The 20,084-nt window shown below is 44.2% G+C and overlaps 6 protein-coding genes across 6 annotated transcripts in view; 4 read left to right on the top strand and 2 right to left on the bottom strand.

Annotated features, from left to right (window-relative positions):
• Positions 1-2,582: 2,582 nt before the first annotated feature.
• LOC132259772 (uncharacterized) lies at positions 2,583-9,544 on the top strand. Its single transcript, XM_059757530.1, has 2 exons — positions 2,583-2,673; positions 7,882-9,544. The coding sequence occupies exons 1-2, from the start codon at positions 2,654-2,656 to the stop codon at positions 9,479-9,481; spliced, it is 1,620 nt and encodes a 539-aa protein (XP_059613513.1). The 5' UTR covers positions 2,583-2,653; the 3' UTR covers positions 9,482-9,544.
• Positions 4,504-6,704, top strand: LOC132260637 (glucose dehydrogenase [FAD, quinone]-like). Its single transcript, XM_059758883.1, has 3 exons — positions 4,504-4,657; positions 4,940-5,073; positions 5,139-6,704. Exons 1-3 carry the CDS (start codon positions 4,504-4,506, stop codon positions 6,702-6,704), a joined length of 1,854 nt encoding a protein of 617 aa, XP_059614866.1.
• On the bottom strand, positions 6,772-7,736 carry LOC132260207 (uncharacterized). Its single transcript, XM_059758184.1, has 2 exons — positions 7,554-7,736; positions 6,772-7,488 (listed from the first exon to the last, which is right to left on the bottom strand). Exons 1-2 carry the CDS (start codon positions 7,680-7,682, stop codon positions 6,817-6,819), a joined length of 801 nt encoding a protein of 266 aa, XP_059614167.1. The 5' UTR covers positions 7,683-7,736; the 3' UTR covers positions 6,772-6,816.
• Positions 9,545-9,618: 74 nt separating the features above from the next.
• On the top strand, positions 9,619-11,656 carry LOC132260419 (queuine tRNA-ribosyltransferase accessory subunit 2). The gene is made up of 3 exons (XM_059758503.1): positions 9,619-9,803; positions 9,891-10,843; positions 10,898-11,656. The coding sequence occupies exons 1-3, from the start codon at positions 9,687-9,689 to the stop codon at positions 11,112-11,114; spliced, it is 1,287 nt and encodes a 428-aa protein (XP_059614486.1). The 5' UTR covers positions 9,619-9,686; the 3' UTR covers positions 11,115-11,656.
• Positions 11,038-20,084, top strand: part of LOC132260417 (FH1/FH2 domain-containing protein 3) — a 41,071-nt gene continuing 32,024 nt past the window's right edge. Inside the window, exon 1 of the mRNA XM_059758498.1 lies at positions 11,038-11,118. Coding sequence (XP_059614481.1) covers positions 11,083-11,118 — 36 coding nt within the window. The 5' untranslated portion in view covers positions 11,038-11,082. The remainder of the gene's footprint in view (positions 11,119-20,084) is intronic.
• On the bottom strand, positions 11,608-19,427 carry LOC132260418 (paramyosin, long form). The gene is made up of 12 exons (XM_059758502.1): positions 19,276-19,427; positions 18,915-19,077; positions 18,741-18,797; positions 17,336-17,422; positions 17,101-17,267; positions 15,475-16,346; positions 15,281-15,408; positions 15,109-15,221; positions 12,959-13,478; positions 12,800-12,895; positions 12,312-12,593; positions 11,608-12,247 (listed from the first exon to the last, which is right to left on the bottom strand). Exons 2-12 carry the CDS (start codon positions 19,023-19,025, stop codon positions 12,050-12,052), a joined length of 2,631 nt encoding a protein of 876 aa, XP_059614485.1. The 5' UTR covers positions 19,026-19,077; positions 19,276-19,427; the 3' UTR covers positions 11,608-12,049.

The raw sequence follows: 20,084 nt of genomic DNA, 5'->3' as shown, positions 1-20,084 counted from the left end.
TCTTCAATTTCACGATCAACAAAAAAAATCACGCCAGCTAGAGAGACGACGACGGGACTTTTCTCAATGGCTTCATCCTGAGAATTTTCCGCCCAGATCAATGGTTTGTGTCTAATTGCAGTCATTCAGGCCGTCATCAATTATCTCCGGAGGGGAATTTGTGTCGTTTCTGTTGGTCTCTATTGATTCGCATTGATTTCCAGGCAATGGACTTTCATCGATCAAGTCAAGGGAGAGTTTTTAGTGATCCCCGCACCTGACTAACCTGTTCTGCTCTCTGAGCGTCTCTAATTTCACGGAGAAAACAGTGCGAGAATTGTTGGACTCATTGTGTTTGAAAGTTTTCTTAAGGATGCTCAAGATCTGCAATCCAATAGTAATTTCAGACACTTTCCTCTCCGCCAACGGACTGGAAATTTAGTGCCCGTTCTGCGCCATTTCTCTTCCTTCTCACATCACATGCCATTGTCTTGCGATCCCGCTGAACCTCTGTGCTCCAATTGTGACCCCATCCCGCTCCAATTTATGGCCTCGCCACGGCGGAAGTGTCTCCCGTGGCCTCAGCAAATACGTGCTAATTACATCGCGCTCCAAGCTGAGGAATTCCCGCAAAACCGCGCTCTCTCTCGCCTTCATTAGCACAATAGAGGAGCCTGTGAGCTTCGGAAGCCTACTGATTTTATACCCCCTCAATTGCCTTCTCGCCGAGATGCTAATTAGATGCATATCATCCAACTGAGCGCCTGACCATCTGCTCAGTTTCCCGCCAAGGATCGAATTCCTCTCGGTCAATCTCTTAATTGACTCCTAATGCAATCTGGGGAAGCGGAGCGTGATTAATTGCCAAGGCTCAAAAGTCACTGTGCAATTCACACAGTGTGTATCCTTTCCACTCGACGCCGAAGGGATTCCGCCTGGCGCCAGTGCATCGTCGCGAGACGTCGAGACACTTTGCCAGAGTGCCAACATCCAACATCGCCACACAGTCTCACACCAAAATCCCTGGGGAGCTTTTCGGGGAATGCTCCCGTCGGGACTCGCCCACCTTTTGGCGCCGACAGGCTGCGAAAGGGTGAAGAAAAGGTGGCAAAAGAGCTGCGAATCAGTTGTGTGCGACATCGCGAGCAACTCACGAAAACTTCAGCCGAGAACTGAACCAGAAGAGTGACGAACAGGCCAGTATTAAGGGGTGTAAAAGTCAATGAGTGTTAAAAAAAAACATACATTTTCCAATGATTAAAAATAACCAGTGTTGCCTGCGGTTTTAGATTGTACCTAATTAAATATGAAAAACACTCACAACATTAAGATTTCGTACTTCAATTCGTAAAAGTTACGATTTTGGGTTGCAACTTTACGCTTTTTACATCTTATATTTAGCTTAAAGTTTATTTAATATGAATTTCAGCCATCAAACGCGAAGAATCAGTTCAACAGTACGAAAAAAATGCCCTAGAAGATGCTTTTGCTATGCGTGTCACAACAAGCACGCGTGAGCAATAAATAGAATCAAAATATCAACGTTCGGAAACACATAACCTCAATCTGGTGCATTAAAATGTGCACAAGTGGCCAGAAAAACCCAATAAATGTGTGCTAATCAACATAAAAACATCATTCTTGTAAATTTTCTTGATTTTCACGTGTATTTTATAGGTTTCTTGCCTTCTGGAATATAAATTCCACACTTTCATAAATATTATGAATCGTAATCTTATAACACAGTTTAGTAAAGTAAAGTCGCAAATACGGCTAAGTCAATGAAAAGTTTTCAATCGAATGATCTTTTTGCACTTTAAACTATCGAAAACCTTGTTCAATATTCAATAATAATTAATACATATGTACATATTTCATCTCTCGTTTACTTGTACAATTAAATCCCACCCTTGAGAACTTACAATATACCTACATTTCGCAGTCACGAGGGATTTATATTCACTTCATATTTCATCTCTGACCATTGACGCGTGGCTCGTAAATGTTTACGGGCCCACATGAGTGATAAAGTGGGCGGAATCACACTGATATCGTGTGAAAATGAGCGAGAAACGCTCCTCAGTGACCCAATTCTTGGGCTCTTTGGAAGACTCTGGCATTTGCGTGAGTGTGAACGATTCGAGGGCTCCAAGGGCGATGCATTGGAAGAAATCTTGTCATGTGAATCGAAAGGCGCCAAGGTTGTCGCATTGTTGTGTCAATTGTCCATCCAACCCAGTGAACGAACTCAAAATCGTGAATTTTCCCGCCCTGCTTTAAGATCTCTCGCCCAAGACATTAATTATCGGCGACCTTCGCTGGAATCTCTCCTGAAAATCAATCTTCAACTCCCAGAGGGAAGCCTTGAGCTGGAAAACCCAACGCGAGTCCCATTCAATCGGGCGGAAATCCACGTCCTAATGCGACTTTTCACCCCCTTTCGACGGTGGTTTTACTTTCACTCAAGAAAATCGCCCTTCAGTCCATCGTGAGTCGTTCTGCGAGAAGCACACGCGAAAGCTCCTCAAGTCGCGAGCTGTGGAGCTTTTTTTTACAAGATTGTCTCAAACGAAAATCAACCCCACCGACGAAGAGGGATTTTTATGTAAATTCCACCGCTTAAATGCACGCGATCGCGCGAAGGGAAAATTGATCGAAGCGAAAGAGTGATAAAATGAGGAGAAAATTGAAAAAGTGAGTGAAACTGATGCAATATTCACACAAATTCCTTTTTCTGACCCACTTGCAAGATTCACGATGTTAACTTGCACATGGAGTGCAAGTTTAATGTCACTTTCCAAACCCCTTTTGCAGCCCAGTTTGCATGCAAATCACACTGATTAACCTTTTCGCCTCGCGTGAGAATTTTCCCTGCACTTTTACTCCGCGCCCGAGGAAGTCATTAGAGACTTTCTTCTTCTTTTTTTCAATCAAGACAATGGATTTTCATTCTCTATAAATAGCCAAAAGATTTTCTTATTTGCAAAAGAAGGTCATAAAAATATCACAGAGATTTATTTTGGGCGTATAAAAAGTGTTAAATATACACAAGCAATAAAAAGGATAAGTTTTGTGTGAACACGCCAAGAAATCATACAAATATGTGATTAAGAAATCACGTAAAAAGCAACATTTTAGCTCGGAGAGATAAATTGAGTTGGAAATTCAGTTCAATTTCTCCACTCTGCACTCCAAATTCCGATGAGAAATTAATTTCTCACGCGAAATAAAATATTATTGTAACCTTGAGCGAGGCACAAAAGAAGTCATTATCCTTGCGTAAAAATCCATTCAAACACCTCACAAACATTTATTTATGGATTCGCGTGGCTTTTGTGCTTGACTAAAGACCGCACATTGGCAATAATTTCTCCAACTGCAGAATTAAATTTAGAGACATGAAACTAGGGCAGAAATCAAATGCAGTGCAGCTCAAGTCATTTGTCAATAGGAATCCAAAATAGGACGCAAGTTTATTCCGTGGAGGAATTAAAATGCAGCGAAACTCTCCGAAATGGAAATCATGCTAAAGCCACACACGAAAGTCCGTTTCCAGAGTGACTGAGAGTTGTTTTCTCACCACCTGACAAGCTTTTGGTGGTCAGAATTTGGTGTTTTTCCTCCTCTTCTTGGCTATTGGATGAGAAAATTTGAAAAATTCAACGTTTTTCCGTACATTTCGCCTGTTTTTGGCGATTCATTTGTGGCGCAAATTGACCGTGAACTTTCCACTGAAAGCAATTCAAGGAATTCAAGCGACGGCAGACTTTCCCCAACTCCTGGAAAAAGTCGCGTAAATAAGCGATTAAATTGAGGACGATTCGACGGAGGGGAAGTTTATTGATGGCACGCAGAGCGACTCGGCATTGTCGCGAGAGCTTTTGACGAGTGAAGAGCTTCTTCAAACTCTTTGTGTGCAATTAAGTGGCCGTGAGAGACAGCAAAAGATCCTCAAACACTCCAGACTTCATCTGGGTAAATGAATAGTTAATCCGTGTGTAAATCCGATGGTCAAACATATTGATTTCAAGCATTGCCCATCAATAAGTCTGCATTATTGACCACGAGAGTCTATATTTGATTTCCCTGGAGAATTGAGTGACGGGTTCAAGGTTCAGCCCTTGGAAATGATAGTGAAAAGTTTTCAATCAATCTCCACTATTGATTCGCGGATTTCAGCGCTGTATTGATTAAATTCCGACGCAGTGTTGCTATGCGAAGGAGTTTCTTGATGGGAAATTCCTGAAGAAAGACGGTAAATTTAGGGAATGACGAAGACTTAAATACCAACAGAACCTCGCAAAAAATAAGAGCGCAGAAAGCAACTTTCGCACTCTTATAAACATGCATCGAAGCGTGCTTAAATTTCGAGTTCTCAATGTCATTTATATTACTTTCCAATGTATCGTTATATTATCCGCGCTTTTCGAAGAACACTTTAGTCGCATTCAACTTGTATAAGTGTAAACTTCTCTTTAACCAGTGCGTTGGAAGTGGAAAAGAAGTTGAAAAAGTGTACAAGAAATGGAACAATTAATATCAACGTGTCCGAATTTAAGTACAGGATCGGCAAATCAATTCTTATCACTACTCATTAAATACTTAGCAATATCTCAGTGCTCACTTTCATCTCCAGAATTGTGGCCAAGAGATTATGGAGAAATTGCTCTGAAGAAAGGTAAAAAAAAACAGTCTTTTATGTCGACGGGTGAATTGAAAACTGTGAAAAGTCAATTTTTTTATAATTCATGTAATTTTATTTAGCAAAAACGCTTATTTTTCCTCAAATGTTTGTTCCTAAAAGACTTAAAATGAGATAATATGATATATTTTAAATTATTTTAATATAGAACTTTAAAAAGAACTTTATAAAATGTATTTAAAATTGATTTCACACTTTATCAAACTATTAGCGGGTTTTTGAGTTATAATTCGGCAAATTTCGCAACAATTCACACAGGTTTTGGCGAGTATGATTTCATAATTGTCGGAGCTGGATCTGCTGGATCTGTTGTTGCGCATCGCCTAAGTGAGAATCCGGACTGGAAGATTCTTCTCTTGGAAGCAGGAGGAGATCCTCCAATTGAATCAGCAGTAAGAATTGATTAATTGATTAATAGTACTGAAGATACAGAATGCACCGAATATTAATCTTCTAGATACCAGCATTTGAGAATGCGTTCGCGGATAATGCGCAACCAATCTGGCATTACAATATAGAACCGTCAAATTCCAGCATCTTCGCTGGTTGGTGGTTGAGAGGAAAAATGTTGGGTGGATCGAGTTCAATAAATGGCATGCTTTATGTGCGCGGCAACGAAGATGATTACAATAACTGGGAAGCACTGGGAAATCCAACTTGGGGCTATTCAGATGTCTTGGAGTACTTCAAGAAGTCAGAACAGAATCACGATGCAGAAATTGCGCGTGCTTCTTGTGGACATTTTCACTCAAAAGACGGACCATTGTCTGTGGAATTCTACCGCAATGATCCGCCAATTAATAGGGTGATTTTTCAAGCAGCCGAAGAAATGGGCTTTGACTTTGTGCTTGATATCAATGCAAATGAACACATAGGATTCACACTGTCTCAAGGAACTGTGAGATCAGGAGTGCGAGAAAGCACAGCCGCTGCTTTCCTGCGTCCCGCCATGAACAGACCCAATTTGCACATCGCTAAGCACGCTCATGTGACCAAACTTGAGATGGACAGTGAAAATGTAGCCTTGGGAGTGACAATGAATCTTGGTGGGCGAGAAAACTTGAAGGCTTATGCCAAGAAGGAAGTGATTGTCAGCGCTGGAGCCTTGAATACTCCGCAGATTCTGATGCTATCAGGCATTGGACCTGCAGATCATCTGCGCGAAATGGAAATTCCAGTCATTAAAGACCTCCAAGTTGGAAAGAATCTACAAGATCATCCTGGTGTGGTGTTTATGATCAAACTAAATCACTGGAATGCAACATCATTGACGGAAAGTGAATTATTGCGGCGCTATTCCTTGTATTTAAACGAACGCAGAGGTTACTTCGCCGCTCCTGGCACTTTGCCCACTCTAGGATACGTCAATGTTGACGATCCAACAGCAAAGTACCCCAATTTTCAGTACTACAATCTCTTCTACCAGAAGGGCGATGTTGATGGAATCACAGGATTTCTAAGGCTTTCGGGATACGTTAAGAACATTATCGATTTCGCTGCTGAGGAAGTTAAAACATCACACATTCTTCTTATCGAAGTGTCACACTTGGCGCAAGATTCCAGAGGAGAAGTTCGACTTAGAAGTGCCGATCCTATGGATAAACCCAGAATCTTCGCAAACTATCTTGCCGAATCTTCAGATGTTGTGACCTTTATCAAGGCAATTCGCTTATATCTTAGATTTTTATCAACGCCCACTTATCAATCGCTCGGAGCAACTTTAGTGCCATTTCCGATCCCCGAATGTGACCTTTTAGACTTCAACAGCGATAAATACTGGGAATGTTACTGCCGATATATAATAACGACGGTTTTCCATCCTGTGGGAACGGCGAAAATGGGACCAGAACGAGATTCAGACGCTGTTGTTGATCCCAGATTGAGAGTTAAAGGCATTGAAGGATTGCGAGTTATTGATGCCAGCATTATGCCTAGAATTCCAAGAGGAAACACAAACGCCCCATCGATAATGATTGGCGAGAAAGGAGCGGATTTTATAAAACAAGATTGGAGACATAAATAAATCACATTTATATTCAATTCAATACATTTATTCCTTGTAAAAATACATGTAATAATGATCTCAATCAGTTCAAAAAGACTTTTGTAATCCTTGTAATAATAAAATCATAAGCTCAAGCATTGAGAATGTCCTTCAGGGTCTTCAGAGGTCCTTCAAAGGTCTCTCCAGCAGCGCCTCGCTGGATGAGAACCATATTTACAGCCAGTTCGAAGACCTCAACAGTCTTGTCGTCGATAGAAATTGTGTAGGTCACAAATGGAACTCCCAGGAGCTGGCAAATGTCCTGCGCCAGCTGCTTCTTATTGTTCCCTTCGGGAGCCTCAGTCAGAAGCTTCTTCGCTGCCTCAATGCGATCCGGATCTATATTCAGGAAGAAATTCTGCTGGACGACAGATGAGCTGAAAGAGCCTTTCTGGCCACTCTTATTAGGTTGCGCAGGAGCCGTAGAAGATAGGATGTTTAGCATTTCCTTCGCTGCCGCATGCTTGGCCTCCTTCTTTGTAGAACCCCTTCCGACAGCACTCAATCTCATCACATCGCACTTAACCTGGAATCCGTGAGGATCTTTGCAGCAGCCAAACACTGGCTTTGGAAGCCTTTCCTTCACGCATTTCTCCATCAATTTGCCCACGTAATTAAAGAAAGGCTGCGCATTTTCTTGTGCTTTCTTGGGCTCTTCGTGCGGTTCCTGCTTAATCGGAATGATCTTCAGGAGTTTCTGCGCAGCAGCATTTTTCGCGTGCTCCCTTGTGAATCCACAGCCTGTGGATCTCTTGCCACAAGCCTGCGAAAGAGATTAGAAATTATTACAATAATTACAGTGTTTTCCTTACGAGGAAATGCACAAACCTCCACTGAATATATAAAGTTGGCGTCATTGGATATGTGAGAAATATCTTGATATTTCGGCGTTGAGCACTTTTGCGCATCACAAAACAATCTTAAAAGCTCAATGGGAGACTTTAGAAGATGAGACATTTTGACTTTTCCGCGAATTTCCAAAGAAATCTTACCAAACTTGTGTTTTCAATTCCCATCAAGAGAAAAATCGAGAGTATGAAATAAAAAAATCGATCGTGATTCGGAAATGTCACGAAACATAAACAAAACGATCGATCATTTTTCGGAAATGGACGAAATGAACTTTAGAACTGATAAATGCTTATTTCTCCCCCAGAAAAGCACACTTCGCGGACGGGAGCAACTTCTTCCGCAACAAATCCACGTCAGAACCGGACTTGTCGGACTCGTCACCGCCCCAGACTTCGAGGTGGCACAAGAAGCTGCCGCATGAGTACATAACAGTGGATGAATTGGGCTTCCATCGCCGACGGAGGCCACCTGAGATCTACACGCGCAGCAACATCTGCCTGTACAACGCCTCTGAGCCCAGTCTGCCCTTCTCGGCGCTCAAGACGGAGTACAAGAGGCGCTTCCACGATCCCCCAAATCCCGTCCCACCAAGATCACCGCTCGAGAGGCGTCCAACGTCACTCAAAGTGGCTGAGACGTCAATGGAGACGGAGTCTGAGCACAGGAGGAAGTTTAGACTGTTTCTGGAAGAGGAGCTGAGCAACTGCCGGCCGAGTGCCTACAAATACCCAGAGAATCTCAAGTTAACCGGGGAAGTTGACTATCATCCCGAGTACGCTTCATCGTACGTGCCGTATTCCATGCTGGAAGTGAGGAGGATCGAGGACAGACCACTTCAGGAGATCACAAATCGCCACAACTTCCCAATGTCGAATGTACCAACTGATAACGCGTACAGTCCTGAGTACAGGAGCAAATTTGTGGAGTTCCCAGTCATCGAGAAGAGCCACTCAATCCCGCAGATGACGAACATTCGGCTCCAGGGGGATTTCCAGGGAGTTCCTGAGTATGCTGAGAAGTTCAAGAGTTACGAAAGTGTGAATAGAAGCACGCCAATTAGGAAGCCAGACAATTTGCTTCTGGGAGGAGAAATTGACGTGCGTCCTGAGTATCGAGAGCAATTTCGGGAGCCTGAGAGATCCGCTTTGGAACGATGTCAGTTGCTGAGGAAGGATGATCACTTGAAGATGAGCGGAGAGTTCTCAAAGAGACCGCCTGAGTACTTTGAGAGCTTCAAGGATCACAACATCACAGCTCCACCGCTGAGAGCCAAAGCTAGAGAACCCTTCCTCAATCTCAAAGGAGACACAGAGTTCAATCCAGAGTACAAGTGCAGATTCCTGGATTTCCCTCGCTCTCGTCCTGTCACGAGAAAACCCGATTCTCACTTCCGTCTCTCCGCCATGCCAGATGGAAGCTACATTAGACGATTCACCAAGAATCCAGCTCCCAATATTCACACTCCTCCTGAGATTATGCCGTTCGAAGCTCTTCCAGAATACCGCAAGGCGAAGAGTGATTACATTATAAAGGAGAGAACTCCCTCACGAGATCGCATTCCGTCCGCTGTGTCTCCTCGGAAGGATTTGAATGATAATCTAGAGCGTCGCAGAAGATCATCCACAAAAGAAGTTCCTTCGTCAGCGACTTTCCGGGTAATGGTGGAGAATGTTGACGATCCGCCATCGGGAAGATATAGATCTCCTAAATTTGGCAGACGAGCTGCAGGGGGTGGTCAGGAAACTGATGAGAATGCCACTAGAATCCGGGAAAGAGTGAGTGTGGTTGAAGGGAATGCAAAGTACTCAGCAAAAGACGCCAATGGGAATGCCTTTGTGGTGCTGAAGCAATCTCCTAAGCAAAGTGAGTGGATGAAGCCTAAATGGTATGAGGGTGCAGCTTGAAATGGTGAGGATCTTCCCGGAAATTTGTAGAAATATTTAGAAAAATAAACAGAGAGAATTAACCGCCTTAAGTCGTTATTATAAAAATTCAATGGAATATCGATTATATCGATATATCGCCGCTTTGGCTCACAGTTTGATTGTGCGCAAAATAAAAATACGCGTGTTTTCTTCCGTATTTCTCTGCTTTTCCCTCATAACAACAATGAAATTCATGGTGGAGAGCATCAGCAAGTGTTCAGGAAGACTGGGAGCATTGACTGGAATTGAGAGATTGCCGGATGTGGTGCTGAAAACACCTGTTTTACTCCAAACAACTCGTGTTTGTATCCTAACCTCATATTCTCATGCTTTCTCCATGGAAATCTGTCTCTATTTCCCGGTTTTTCTTGGTTTCTCTGCATTTCAGGGCGGAAGCTTTCCCTACATGTCCAGGGAAGTGGTAGAATTGACCTCCAACCTGTCAGAGACAGCAATTTCTGTGAATTTGACCACAACTTCCCAAATGTTGGACAGTGTGAAGGATTCTGGGAAGAGTATCTCATGTTTTGTGGCGCTTCCGGAATGCCCGACATTCCTGTGTCTTCGGGACACAAGCACAGAGTCTCGGAGTGGCCACCATGAGAAGGCAGGAGTGCCTTTATTTACGAGATACGGGAAGAAAGTCATTTCGCCTGAGAGCTTTATGGACTTTGTGAAGACTTTCCGGCCGGATTTCTGTCATCTCCTGGGCGATGGGGACACAACAGTGGAGTCATCGAAGAAGAGAGGCGTGCATTCCGTCAGCAGAACCATTAAATTTACAGAGAAGTGCCTCGAGATGAGAAGCAAGAGCGAAAATTTGAGGAAAATCTTCACTTTAGCACCAATTGTTGGTGGATTTTCACGAGAAAATCGTCAAAAGAGCATAGAATTCGTCAAGAGTGTGGAAATCGATGGGGTGTTCATTGATGGACTCCATGGAAATGGCGAAACTGCTCTATTCGTCCCTGAGAAGGAAACTCTAGAGATTGTGAAGCTCTGCAATGAAAATCTTCCTCAGGACAAGTTGAGGATGGTTTTGGGCGCCTTTTCGCCTCTGCTGATGCTGAAAATGATCCAACTTGGAGTGGATGCTTTTGACAATTCACTGCCTTTTCTCTACAGCCTGAAGAAAAGAGCATTGGTGTTCGACTTCGAGCCAGAGGACAAGAAAGAAGGCAGAAAAAAGCTTCATATCGACTTGAACAGTGAAGAATTCCGCGAAGACTTCTCGCCAGTGCTTCAGGGATGCAATTGTCTGACTTGCAAGGATCACACGAGGGCTTATTTGAGGCACTTGATCGACTGCAAGGAACTTATGGGCACAATTTTGCTCAATATGTGAGTAAATTTGAAGGATTAACACATCAAGACTATAATTGTTAATCTTTTCAGCCACAATTTCCATCACTATCGAGGATTCTTCCACTCCATCCATCATCACATTGCCAAAGACACGCTGCAGAGTCTAATTGCGCTGATCGAAGAGCAGAGTTTGGAGGAGAATTTCACAGAAATCTTCCCTCCTTCACCCACAAACGGCGTGGGAAGTTCAAACACACCATCGACAGTCGACAGCGATGCTGAAGAGGCAAAAGAAGACGCCAAATAAAATGGTAAGTCGACGTAATTTAACAATTTTTATTTTTCTCCTCAATGCCCTTAGCGTCAATTGAAGATGGTGAAAAGTAGAAGTTATACAATGTATTTTGCATTTGTATTTAACCCAGTAAATTAGACATAAGAAATTATTACACTAAATAAATTATTCTGTGAAGCTCTTCGTGTGTGTTGATGACAAAAAAAAGTCTGTGCAAGTTGAAAAGAGAGGAAGATTCATGTTCTTTTGCTCTTACAAAGTAATTTTTTTTTCTCTTTAAAGATTTTTTCTTTTCCTTTTTATTTAGAAACTATGTGAGAAGGAGTATTTTGTTTTACCACCCAAAAAAAAGAAACTCTTAAATGTATTATAAATTGTCTTAAAATTCTATAATGTTTTCACTGATTTGAGGTGAAGTCAAAACATCTCTCATCGTTTGAAATCACCTCAATAGATGGTGCGCGCGCGTGTTGTGATGTCTCGCAAAAATCAAATGGGCAAAAAGTGGACTTTTTAAAATATCCTTTTTATTTAATATCATAATTATCTCTCTTTATAAAATGATTTCTCTCTCAAGTAGAGTTCTAAGTTTCTGTGTGTGAGTTTTTTATTTTTTTCTCAAAGAGGATCCCGGCAAATTGCGCCCTCTGTGTCGCTCGTTGTTTGATTGTTTTTCATTTTGGGGGAAAAGAGTGAAAAAGGAGTGATGATGGCGTGTGTCTCCGCTTCCAATCTCCCTCAGTTGGCCGGGAATGTTGTGCATATTTTTAATTTTGCTTTCTCTCGCGCGATGACAGAATTGATTTGATAATAAAAAATAAAGAAACTAAGACAGAAAGACAATAAAATAGGGGGAAGGGGTTCGTGAAATGGGGGAAAGAGAATATCTGTCCGAAAAAAGGTAAAATGGTGTGTGTCTGAGATAAAATTCGAATGGATGTCACGGCTTAATCGGTGGTTGTTGTCCTGGTCTCCTGGACGAGGTAAACCTGGGAGCCGGGAACAGAGGATGTCGTGACGAAGGTGCGATGCTTGGCGCGGATCAGGTTCAAGTTGGTTTCGGCCACATCGGCACGATCCTCGGCGGCCTCCAGTTCGCGCTGGAAGCGACGGACACGGGTGACGGACTGTTGAGACATGCCCTCCTGTGGAAAATATTGGGATTTCGTCAGTTTCATCCCAAGGTTAGACTTCATGTAACTTCCTGACCTGTTCCGTAAGCTGACGCTTGAACAAGCTGATCTTGGCGTTGGCTTTTTCCAGGCCCTCCTGCAAGAGCAGCACATTCTTCTGGTCCTCCTCGCATTGGATCATCACTTCCTTGACCGTGCGCTCCTTCTTCCTCAGGATCTTGATGGTTTCGGCATGTCGTCGCTTCTCTTCTTCAAGTTCCAGTTCCAAATCGCGGATGCGCGCCTCCAGTTTGCTGATGATTCTCTTGCTGCCCACAATAGCGTTCGTCTCCACCTCTTCCAGGCGGACCGAGAGGTTCTGCAAAAAGTCACATGTTAGGGTTTTGTACTTTCTTATATACTTATATGGCTTTAACATCCCATTGAGGGACACGTCCTTCTCCGTTAAAGGATTTAAGGGATTCGAACACACGACTGTAGCATCGAGAGTCAAGCATGTTGACCACTGAGCCACAGCCGCCCCTAGGATTTTTGTAACTCTTACAATATACTATTGCTTCTTACCTTGACCTCAACCTCGAGGGACTTCTTGATGGCCTCAATCTTCACCACACGCTCCTGTTCTTCGTGCAGAAGTTCGACTGTGTGCTTCAGCTCTACCTGCAATTTCATTGCACGGTCAGTTATTATCCTTCAATCGCATGGCAATTATGGTTTACTGACCTGAACTTTCTGGTAGCGCTCGTCACTGATGCGCAATTCCCTGGTCACCTCCTCGTAGTCGCTGGCGATCACTTGCAACTCCTGTTCGATCTTAACCTTGGCCGAGGCGAGGCTCACGTTGACATTGCTCAATTCGGTGATGCGAGTACCACACTCCTCCACGGCCAGCTCGGCGGAGCGCTTTCCACGCAGGGCCACATCGTAGTTGGAACGCACCTCATCCAATTCGGCAGTCATTGACGTGAGGCGGCGCTGAGCCACGGCGTACTGGTCGAGGGTCTGCTGCAACTGACGCTGCATCTCCTCGTAGCTGGACTGGAGTTCGGTGAGTTGCAGGGACTGCTTCTTGATGGTCTTCTGCAGATCGATGTTGGTCTTGTTGGCCACGTCCAGGGACATCTCCAGCTCTGTGATGGTGATCTGGAGCTTCTTCTTGATGCGTGCCACTTCGGTCTTCAGCTTGGTCTCCGCCTCCACCACGCGTGCGTTGAGCTGTTCGATCTCCAGAGCGGTCTGCTTGCTGGAAGAGGAAAAGCGACGGGGGTTAGTGATTTCATGGGGAGAATTGTGTGTACTGTGGGACCGTGAGGTCATGTTGGCAAGTGAAAATGTCTCGGGATTATTTATAGTTGCGTGCTCTTGCGCAACATTGGCACCGATTTCCTGGCTAAATTCCCCCGAGAGCAATTGTATGTGTGCTCACGGGAGGTGTGCGTAGAGGGACTTTCAGCGGCGATGCACCTTTTCTCTCTCTATCGCTTGTACCTTGATTCATGGTAGATCTCCGTGGACTTGCAGTTGAAGTTAATGAGTTCACGCTTCACTTGTTCCAGCGAATTGGTCACTGTTGCTTCGAGCTGATTGATGGCACGGTCATCCATGAACTCCACATGGAACGTACGGATGTTCCTGGCCTCGCTGCGACCGCGCGAGATGCTGCTGGAACGGACGATGGTGCCCTCCTCGATTGAGAGGTCCTGCGTCGCTTCGATGTTGCGCGTGCTCTCTTCCAGGAGGGCGCGGCTGATGGCATTAGCCGACTTGCCACGAATGGCCTTCTTCAACTCCTTAGAGATCTGCACCTCTTGTCTGTAGTCACCCATGATTTTCTTTGTCTGCTGCAAGTTGTGCCGCTCGGCGAAGATGTCGATGTCGTTGAGTTTACGCAGGAGTTGCAGGTAATCCTCGTGTCGACGCTTCTTATTCCTCTCGATCAGGCGATCGATGCCACTCTTCTCTTCACAGATCTTCACAATTCTCTCTGCCTGCACTGCCTGCCCGACGTTGAGCGTTCTGGCCCGCCAGTCTCGCGATCGACTCTTGTCTGCTGGGCTCTGTGCCTCTGCACTCGATCGTTCGCCATGTAGAGGCGATGCTCTAGGGTGGGGTGCTCGATTCCTTGCCATGCTTGCCATTGAACTCTATTTTCGGTCCACTTTTCGCTCAATTTCTCAAATTGTGGGAAATTACTCAAGTCTCAACTTGTTCCCTCTGCCAATTGAGATTTAGGGTGTGCGAGATCTCAATTCTGCAGAACACACCGCGATCGCACCTTCAGGACATTCACCGCTCAACTGAAATGGGTCACTCTTATCGCTCTGGCTTTTCACTGGTCGCACTTCACCTTCAGAGCCATTCTTCAGCAGAGAGTCTGCATTGTGATAATTCCTCAAATCATCCGCGACGAGTGATATTTTTATCCGGATGCATCTCAGGGCCTAATTATAGATTAGAGCTTCTTCACTTCCTACTGCGCAATCGATTGCCGATTCAATTCACGATCAATCGCGACCACATTCCAGTGCAATTTGCACAGCTTCTCCAAAATGGGCAGCAGATTGTGAACTTGATCCCCCAACTTTGAGGTCAAACGGCTGACTTGAGAACAACAATACGCATTGCTAAGTGCTAAATTTAATTGTCATCTATTTATAGATGCTATTAGGGCGGTTGTTTGAATCACTTAAAGCACTCTTTTACACACTTGAAGATCATTGTTGTACTCTCAAGTCAATGTTGATCATATCTCGATCGTCACCTCAAAGTGCCTTTTTCAAACTATTTTTGGCGTTGTTTGTCAGGAAATTTCTTTTGTAAAAGGGTTCGTGATCTAATGCCAACACAACCTTCAAAATCGAATTCTTACTCACCGAATGGCTTCGATTTCCTCATCCTTCTCAGCAAGACGACGTTCAGCCTCGTGGCGGAAGGAGTTGAACTCAGAGGCCAGACGCTGAGCACGCTGTTCCTCAGCTTTGCGACCCTATAAATGTTGGTTAGTCAATTCTAGGATGCCTAACTCCAGCTTTGTTGAATACTTACGGCTTCGGCCTCCTTGTAGGCGGCGGTAAGTTCATCGCGTTCGTTCTCCAGACGACGAACCTCCAGTTCGAACTCGTGGAGGCGACGGGTGTACTCAGAAATGATGGCCTTGCATTCGTGGAGGTCATCTGTGGAGAAATGGGATTTGATTAGAGCCGGTATTTCTTTAAATTCCACACTATTTGTGATCCTACCTCCCAGTTTCTTGTTTTCGCGGAACAGAGTGTTGTTTTGCTCCTTGACCTTGTCCAATTCGTGGTTGAGACGCTGAATCTCGGCGGCCTTGTTGCGGAGATCACGCTGGGCACCTTCGTAGAGGGCAACTGTCTCATCCAGGCGTGTCTTCAATTCAATGGTGGTGCGCTCAAGGGTGTCAACGCGCTTCTGGAGCTCCCTAGCCGTGGCATTGGACTTCTCCAGATCGATAATGAGCACCTCAACCTCGCTCTGAAGGCGGCTCTTCTGCTTCTCCAGATTGTTGAGTTTCACCAGCAGAGACTCGATGTGTTCCTCCTGTTCTTGGATGCGAGCGGTGTACTTGCGACGCAACTCCTCGATCTCCTCAGCACGAGCGGCAGCCTCGGCATCGTACTTGGCGCGCCAGGACTGAGCCTCGCCGGTCATCTTGACCAGCTGACGCTCGAGATCCAGACGGGCCTCGGACTCCTCCTCCAGCTGCAGGCGGACGCTGTCGAGTTCGATTTCCACTTGGTGCAGGCTGGCTTCCAGGGTGGATCGGCGGCGGTCCTCATCCTCAAGACGACGACGGGCATCCTCGAGTTGGGTCACGACCTGAGACTTGGAGTATATGACGGCTTCGATGTTGACTTTGAGGTCCTGCACCTCCTTCACCAGTTCGATGTTCTCAGAAGACAGACGGGTCTTGTGGGCCGTGATGTCCAGGACAGTGCGGTTGAGCTCCTCAATGCGCACGTTCAACTCAGAGATGTGCACTTCCAGCTTCTCCACCTGCTTCACAACCAGGACCTTCTCCTTGCTCACCGTCTCCACTTGGGAGAGCAGTTCGTAGACCTCAGATTGGAATTTGGACTTTTCCTTCTCGGCCCTGTAAATAATTGATACATTTTATCATCATTGCTCTCAATCTGCGGCTTCATTTCATCTCCAGTCATAACGATTATCGCAGCTGAAATATCGTCAACTGTAAGTATATCTCTTCATTAACCCGATTCTGCTCCCATTCGCAATCTCAGCCGCGCGATGATCACATAGGCTGAATTGTGGGGAAACACACACACGATCTATTTATGCCAACCATCCAACATTCAATAATTTATCATCCACCTGTCGGTGTGATGCTGCACCTCGACGCAATTGCAACATTTTAGCATCCGCATAAATTCATATTTTCTCCAATTGCATAATTTTCACGCGCCACAGTTGACAATTTTAGTGGTGCATCGGCGAGGATCGCAGCAAATGATCTAATTTTCCTATGCGTCGCGCGCGCGGAACTTCTTTTTTTTTGAGTGTGTGTATAAAATGTGTACAATAATTATGGTGGAATTTCGGCAAATGAAGCAGGAGTGTGTTGAGCATTATGACTATCCATCCCGCTTCCACATATCAAATTTCTGATTTGACGGTGTCGGCGAAAAGAGGCGAGAATGATCATTGTGCGAAGGGGCAGACATATTTGGCCGGAGTGTCGAGCAAACAGAGTTTATGCTAAAAATATCTTCATCGATCGTGATTCGCATGCGCCGCTCAGAATGCTCTTCTCTCTCGTCGTGAGCATCGATGATCGTTATGATGGGGTGAAATTTTTCAAACACCTTTGATTGCCAACGCAGCTTTACCTCACTTTCGCCTTGGTCAGCAGGTCGAGTTGCTCCTGGAAGTCAACCATGACCTCCTGGTGCTTCTTCTTCAGCAAGTGGGCCGTCTCCTCAGACTCCAGGTGCACGTCCTCCAGCAATTTGCGGAGTTTCGTCATCTCCACATCTCGCTTGCGATTCATCTCGAACTGGAAAACGGGGGGAAAGGATTGATGTTAGAGGTTGTTTCTTTGATTTGAAGATCACATGATCTCACCTGATTCTCAGCACCACCCTCAGCTTCTTCGAGACGCTCAGACATGGCGATCACCTGGACGCTAAGGTCGGCCTTCTCGCGCTCAATCTGGAAGAAATGGTTGCATTTTGGTCAATTTCTAAGCTTTACGGCGAGTGAAATTAATTATAATGAGCAAAAACTCGAGATTAATGATGATCCTGATCCTATGGCGAAAATAGGACAAAAGGATTATCGATGAGGAAATATGATTTCTTCTCATTTTCATGCTCAACATGATCTTTATGTTTTAATTAGAGCATGATATGTATTCGAAATACATACTTTATGTACATTGCGATCATTCTATGACATCTTTTGAGTGATTTTGAACATTTTCCAATGATCGTCATTGCGATTGAGGAATTCGTATAAATCTTTTCCAATCTCTCCGATCATTTTTCACTAAATTTTCACTCCTGTGTGAATAAAAGCGAGGTGAAAATGTCGAAATGAGAAAGATTATGCGGAGCGAAGAGACTTTTCACAGCGAGCGTGTGGCTAAAATTATTCAGTGAAATATTTGTGTAAGATTTTCATGTATATAGGCTGTGAAATGGGCTGCACCCACGCACATTCTTCCGTGTTTCTGAAAAGATAAAATTACCGTGTGAGAGCTTTTCCGACGATCACTGGCGATTTCTTGCGCCAGTGGTCTATTTAAAAAAAAAGAGTGAGTCTCCAGGTGAGAACGATCATCGGCAAAGTGATGATTTCTCGAAATTTCGACATTTAATTCAATAAATAGACGATAAGGGATGATGAGAAATGGCAATTTATATGCATTGGAGGAAGAGAAAAGGCAATCATGCCGCTTTGAATCATCAACAGGAATACGAAAACGTAGGTCATTTTCTCAAACGCGGCTCACATGAGAAGTGATTCATGAATATTTTTAAGCAGAAGTCATCTATTAATAGCTTGTAGTCTGAATTTTCACAAAATCGGTATTTTCAGCCATACTGAAATGCTTCTTCTCTCTCTCGACACACAAGTAACGAAGCATTTTTCATCATATCAATTTTCTCAGGCACTGGAATGACTCTAGAAACCCACTTTAGGGTGCGTCTTTCAGCACAGTGAAATTGAGGAGAGAAAAGCTCTTGAGATTGTCAGCGGAAGGAAAAACTCTTACTTTTATTGAGTGCCAAAGTGGCACACAAAGTAAAACCCACAGTGAAATGGCTGATGATGCAAGGTTAGAGAATTAGGTAATGGGTTATTGTCGCAAAGTGAAAGAGTGTCGTTGTTAACCCTTTACTTTCTGCGTTTTATCAGAGGTTGTGAATGTTTGTCTGAAGGAATTTTGTTTGTCAAAAGCTCTTGCGGTGAGAGAGCTTTTTTCAAATTGTGTAAATAAGTGATTTTCGTCGGTGTCACAACTCACCCTTTGACGGAGCTCCCTCTCGCTTTCCAAATCATCCTGGAGGAGACGGATTTTGTCCTGCAAGACAACACAAAAGCTCACTGAAGATCCGTTGCTAAATTATGTAATTTCTGTTTGGAATGTTATCTTTCGAGAGAACTTATATAAGTGCTTTCGTTGGAGAAAGGACTTTACCTCGAGGCGAGAGAGAGCACTCAAATCGGCACTGTATTCAATGTTGACATCGGCACTTCCGCCTCCTGTCGATCGGTAGGAATATTTCGATGTTTTTACGGCTGTGGACATTTTGAAAAAGCTCTCCTCGGGGCTTTTATTTCACTTTGACGACTGACACAGACTGCAAAGATGTTTGCAAAGATTTCTTAATTAGAGCCCAAGTAATGTGTGGATAGTCCGTGCACTCTTCACTTATAAAGCGCTCTAAAAGCTCTAAAAGAAAGCGTCCCAAGAAACACACTGCGCCTATACAATATATATTTGAGGAAAAGCTCTCTCTCTGCTATATAATTTGCAATTTGTTAACTAAATTTCCCACCGGATTTCCTCTAAGAGGCTGCAAAATCACAAACAATTGACCACTCGTGAGCTTTCTCGACTCGAAAGTTGAACTGTCGCGAACCACCGAATCACCCGAGAAAGTTTTGTTGCGCCGGAGCAAGGCTGACGATCTACTGATTCGATCAGTCCTCAGCCGTTCGAATAGGTGTTATGGAAAGCCCAGGCGATTTCGCGATTCGGCTCTCGAAATCGCCGCGATCTTGCGCACTGAAGTGCGCGCGTTGATTTTCTGTTAAGAGATTTTGGTGTAGGATCGCTGGTAAATTTAGACACTCGGCCACACAAATATTCCTGAGGTGTTGGATAGGATAATTCACGTGTGTTGATGCCGAACACTCTCTCTCTTGCTCTCGCAATTTTATCCACTTTGTTGAGATTATTTGCACCAACTCGAAGGGTTTACCGTGAAGAAGAGCAGCGATGAAATTGATGGAACGCACTAAAATTCAATATTGTCACAGGAAATGCTGTTTAAGCCACGCCTTCTCATTAGCCCCGCCCATTAATCCTCTTATTCTCCGCATTCTCTGCAAGCATTGAGCGAAATCATCTCGCTTTCAACCACATCGCATACATATTTACGCGACACTCATTGAAGGGAGAATTTCATGCAAATAATGACCCTCTGTGTTGTAATGCATTGCATTAATAAATTGCTAAAGTCTCCTAATTAGTGCCAAATTTCACGCAAAGTAATCTATGACCTTTTGCCGTCCATTCAGGGTGCAAAAACTTCCTGAATCCTCAATGGAAGATATGTCATAAAGTTTTAACGATGAATTCCTT

This window comes from Phlebotomus argentipes, unplaced genomic scaffold (assembly GCF_947086385.1).
Source record: "Phlebotomus argentipes unplaced genomic scaffold, Phlebotomus argentipes genome assembly scaffold_18, whole genome shotgun sequence".
NCBI classification, from domain to species: domain Eukaryota; kingdom Metazoa; phylum Arthropoda; class Insecta; order Diptera; family Psychodidae; genus Phlebotomus; species Phlebotomus argentipes.
The sequence above is the reverse complement of the archived record's forward strand: the minus strand, read 5'-3'. Positions and strand labels throughout refer to the sequence as shown.

Bases quoted from the DNA above. Each gene is read 5' to 3' on its own strand.
- LOC132259772 (XM_059757530.1), top strand. From the start codon at position 2,654: ATGAGGAGAAAATTGAAAAA. The intron at 2,674-7,881 runs GTGAGTGAAACT...TTTCTCCCCCAG, and splicing joins ATGAGGAGAAAATTGAAAAA to AAAAGCACACTTCGCGGACG.
- LOC132260637 (XM_059758883.1), top strand. From the start codon at position 4,504: ATGGAACAATTAATATCAACGTGTCCGAATTTAAGTACAGGATCGGCA. The intron at 4,658-4,939 runs GTAAAAAAAAAC...CAATTCACACAG, and splicing joins AGAAATTGCTCTGAAGAAAG to GTTTTGGCGAGTATGATTTC. The intron at 5,074-5,138 runs GTAAGAATTGAT...TTAATCTTCTAG, and splicing joins ATCCTCCAATTGAATCAGCA to ATACCAGCATTTGAGAATGC.
- LOC132260207 (XM_059758184.1), bottom strand. From the start codon at position 7,682: ATGTCTCATCTTCTAAAGTCTCCCATTGAGCTTTTAAGATTGTTTTGT. The intron at 7,489-7,553 runs GTTTGTGCATTT...TCTCTTTCGCAG, and splicing joins ACTTTATATATTCAGTGGAG to GCTTGTGGCAAGAGATCCAC.
- LOC132260419 (XM_059758503.1), top strand. From the start codon at position 9,687: ATGAAATTCATGGTGGAGAGCATCAGCAAGTGTTCAGGAAGACTGGGA. The intron at 9,804-9,890 runs GTTTGTATCCTA...TCTGCATTTCAG, and splicing joins TTTTACTCCAAACAACTCGT to GGCGGAAGCTTTCCCTACAT. The intron at 10,844-10,897 runs GTGAGTAAATTT...TAATCTTTTCAG, and splicing joins GGCACAATTTTGCTCAATAT to CCACAATTTCCATCACTATC.
- LOC132260418 (XM_059758502.1), bottom strand. From the start codon at position 19,025: ATGTCCACAGCCGTAAAAACATCGAAATATTCCTACCGATCGACAGGA. The intron at 16,347-17,100 runs GTAAAGCTGCGT...AATTATTTACAG, and splicing joins CTGACCAAGGCGAAAGTGAG to GGCCGAGAAGGAAAAGTCCA. The intron at 13,479-15,108 runs GTGAGTAAGAAT...TTCCTCTTCCAG, and splicing joins GAGGAAATCGAAGCCATTCG to CAAGCAGACCGCTCTGGAGA.